At 32.0% G+C, this 4,479-nt stretch overlaps 1 protein-coding gene across 1 annotated transcript; it reads right to left on the bottom strand.

Annotated features, from left to right (window-relative positions):
- Nucleotides 1-440: 440 nt before the first annotated feature.
- On the bottom strand, nucleotides 441-941 carry LOC142173488 (ethylene-responsive transcription factor CRF1-like). Its single transcript, XM_075239085.1, has one exon. The coding sequence runs from the start codon at nucleotides 939-941 to the stop codon at nucleotides 441-443; it is 501 nt and encodes a 166-aa protein (XP_075095186.1).
- Nucleotides 942-4,479: the final 3,538 nt, after the last annotated feature.

Below are 4,479 nucleotides of genomic sequence, written 5' to 3'. Positions count from 1 at the left end.
AAACATAAATTAAACAAATAAACGCAAAGCGATAAGCACATTATATTAATATCATATCATAGCTTGTCATTTGTGACGAAATGTGGTATCCGCTGTACAAAACACACAGTGATGATGGTCATAGATTTAAAAAAAAAGCGTGAGATAAATCTTACTCTAAAACTAGCTAGGGATTTCTTGTCCAAGTTTTGCTGCTTAAACTGTCCTTCACCGCACATAAGCTAATTCCTTGGCCGAAACTACAAAATATCTTTTAGAATCAAACTTCTATTTGGAGATGAAATTCCAGAACCTAAACGCCACATTCTCGCTGAGGTGCATTCCAATTTTTTCCAGTAAAATAGAACAGATCAAATTAATTACTACGGTTATACGTATTTTAACTTGGTATAAACATATACTAATGCCGAATATTCTTCCAACGATTCCACCCTAGCTGATTAGAAGAGTGGGGCAGGGAGATTTAGATCGAACAAAAACGGTTTCTTCTTCTCAATTTTTGTCTTCTTCTCGTGTTCATTCATTACAACACCAATGCTTTCTAACTTATAACCCGAGTACTCAGAACTCGCTACCGTAGTCTCACCTGTACCGAATCTGCTCCTATCTTCAAGGTAAGAGCCATAACTAAGGGCATTAAAGCACCAATGAGGAAGCTTTTGTTGGGCTGGTGGTGGGTCGATGGCGGCAAGCCCAAAATTTGTCTTGGCCCTGGGTCCACGTAGACTCCGTGCAGCTTCATCGTAGGCTAGTGCAGCTTCCTCCGCCGTATCAAATGTACCGAGCCAACGCCGCGACTTCTTCCATGGATCGCGAATCTCCGCCGCGTACCGCCCCCATGGCCGCTTCCGAACGCCGCGGAAGTGCGATTCCTTTGGTGTTCGAACAGTCTGACTAGTGTTTCCTTGAGAGCCGCCGCCACCGCCACCGCCGCCGCACATGGTGGAACTTAGAGCGACCATGAGCACGACCGTCGACCAATGTATAGTTTTAAGGAACAAAAGGGAAACGAGGGACAAAAATCACTAATCTCAGAGGGTGACTAAAAGGGTTTGGTCAGCTGAGAGGTTTTGAGTGATATTTATAGCTGCCTTGCTGACCGCTGACAGGATTTGAGAATTTTGGATTATTAATTTATGGTTTAAGTTTTTATTTTAAGATTATAACCAAAAGAGAATTTAATATTATGATTTTTATTTTAAGATTGTCATTTTCTTCGATGCCAACTTCTTTCGGCTCATCTCAAGCTCATTAAACTTTTATTTACAAGTGGCTTTAATTCCAATGAATCCTAACTAGTCAGAATACTTAATTTAAATTTGCTCATATAGATATTATGCAAATACAAAAAAAAGTATTAGCAGACTTGTATATTTTTTAACGTATAAATCTCTAAAAAAATTAAACTCCGCTTAAAAAGCAAAAAAGTGCTATGTCTAATACATATTCTCGACTACTAATACTAAGACGCAAATCCTTCAAAACAATTTTTTTTCATGTGATTTTAGGTCTATCTAGTTATTCTTGTATGATCATACATTCGTCTTAGTATTCATATTTATACAACATTCATCTTCTCTCTCATGTAACATTGCTAATTTTACTAATATTTTATACGAATGACTAATCTCATACTAATGTAAATTATGTTTGACTAAACACGTCCCAACTCGATTTGACACTTTATTCTACAGTGACCAAGTAGTTTAATAGGATGGGCATCAAGATTTAAATTGTAATGTTCGTGAAAAAAATTGATCAGTGCGCAACTTAAAATGATTCTAAGTTTCTAACATCATAAGTGAAATAGACTAAGATATTATTAATCTTTTTGAATTTGTTTTTTATACAACTACGATAAATGCATTCTCGAAAGCACAAAAAGAATTTGTTCATTGTTTTAATGTTGATGGATAATATTTTAAAAATGATTCAAATATTACTTTGTAAATTCAATATCAAACGCTACCTTTTATTTTAAAAAATTGTGCCTACACAAAAATCCAAAATAACGAGAGCGACAAGTAAACGGCGGCGGGTTAGGTTGAAAATCAAATGCGAGGTGATGATAGGGTCCAAAGAGAGTAAATACAGTCAAAATTACAGCACGTGGTCCTCTGACTCCGGCAGTTAATTCTCGAGGGGCTGACTGCTGACAATGGTAATATTGGTATTGGTAGCAGCTACTCTATTATTTAATTCTTTGTAAAGTGGTCACAATCCTTTGAAGACAACGACTAGAGAGAAATCTAAGCAATAAAGATATTTATTTATAAACCTTTCGACTAATTATTTTGGCAGAATATATGGACCGTTTCTTATAGCGAGAAGTAATTTATGTTTGGTTAAAAGTATTTTTTTTTCGATGTTTGATAAAATATTTAATATAAAAAAGTACTGTTTATTGGAAGCATAAGTAGTTTTTTAGAAGAAAAAAAATTATTTCTTCCCGAAAATATTTTTTTCAAAAAATACTTTTGAAAAATACATTTAAAAGTACTTTTTAAAAATTTGATCAAACACTAATTATTACTCAAAAGTATATTTTAAATTAATTAGCCAAACATTAATTACTTCTCGCTAAAAGTACTTTTTGAAAATAAGTTAATTTAGAAGTTTAGCCAAACTTGCTATAATTGTCGTCTCATAACTACTTTGACGTATACTAAGGATTATACCAATAGAATTATAACATGGAGATTAAATAATAACGAGATTATTTAGTGAATATATTTTTATTGATAGATGTTTGGTTGGTTGAACTATAAATAGGATATACGTGATAACATGTATTTGATTAATATTAGATAAGTTGGGATTTATTTTTAAATTTGACCTTGAATTTTTTAAGGGACTTTGAAAAAAGAACCTAGAAGAAGAGTATCTTGATATTTTAGTTTTTAATATCATGATTATGTAATCCCGGGATTGTTATCCACCCTCAATGTGGGATAGAATTATACCTCCATTACAGTATAATTAATCCATAAATTATTAATTTCGAATTAAAATTATAATCAAACACATGATAAATAGGTTCACATTTTATCCCTGGTTCACCAACCAAACGATCTCTAAAAGAGTGCAGTGCATGTCAAATTTCATGGGGATAAAATCTTATATCAAGATTTGTGAGATGAATATGATCTCCACCTTAGTTAGAGGTTCGACATCAATCTCTAAAAATAATATTTTTTTTAAGTAAAGAGCATTTTCTGGTATAGTGGACATTAAGGGGCCATTTTTGCCTCGAGAAATTTTTCGCTTTTTTCCGAGTTTTTGTCGATAAAATTTTTAAATTTTATTTGAAGTTGTATTTCAAAAAATTTTAAAAATTTGAAGAACTCCAAAAAAATATTTTTCAAAATTTTTATTTCAAATCACTAATCAAATTTCAAAAACAGCTTTAAATTATATTCACGTTCAATCAAAGCAAATTCATTTTATACTAATTCGCAGCTACTCTACAGGCTAGAAGCTATTCACCAACTGCTAGGAGTTGGTGCAAGTTTTCTTCCTTTCAGTTTTCAGTTTTCATTGACAGGTCAATTCACCTACATTCTAGGTAGCTACAATTATAGATTAAGTAAAAGCTAGATTTGAACCATTCACGCTAATGTTTGAAATACCTCTCATTTAAGAGAGTATGGCCACATATCTCAATTAATAATTTATTTCGTTAACTATATTAAGTAACATAATATTCAATTAGATAATAAGATAATATTCGATCAGTTAGCGTTAGCGATCCTTACATAATTTGATAATCTCCTATCAAGAGAAACTACCAATAGAAAACAAATTATAAAGTCTAATAAGAGAATCATGCTTCCTTGAAATTTGTCAAAATTGTCATTTTAAGTGTTTTTTTTAGACCCTCATGATCTACCTATATTGAGCATGGAAATTCTATTAGTCTTATGTATTCTATACAATAGATATAGATGGCATTATCTTAGCTGGTATTCACTTCATATGAAAAGTCTTTACAAAAAAAAAGTCATAAATATTTTGTAAAAAATATAATTTTCAATAATCTTTCAACATATGAAGAAGAGTCTTAAAAAAAATGCTTTATGGTTAGATTTCAATTTATGTATCTTACTTTCATCCGTAGTATATTTAAATTCAATGTAGCTCTTATTCCAACAAGTGAGTCTGCTTCCTTGATATATTATAAACGGTAAGGTGCCAAATATATATTCTTGTACTATGAGAAAAAAATTAAATATATCATTCGTTATACTTTGGATTCAAATATATCTTTGCCGTAATACTATCAGTTCAAATATACCCCTCTTCTATTAAGTTTGGTCAAGGTGGACATCTAATTCTACGTGACATTGACATTTGATGAGGTGGATACCACATGGCATGCCACCTAGCGCCCCTAATCCATATACTTATAAAAGACTAAAATTTGAAATACAATATATTTTATGGTAGCGGTAATGCTGGCAATAGTGATGGAGGGGAAGG

The sequence above is a fragment of the Nicotiana tabacum genome, chromosome 19 (genome assembly GCF_000715075.1).
Source record: "Nicotiana tabacum cultivar K326 chromosome 19, ASM71507v2, whole genome shotgun sequence".
In the NCBI taxonomy this organism is placed as follows: Eukaryota; Viridiplantae; Streptophyta; class Magnoliopsida; order Solanales; family Solanaceae; genus Nicotiana; species Nicotiana tabacum.
This window is presented reverse-complemented; position numbering and strand designations above follow the sequence as displayed.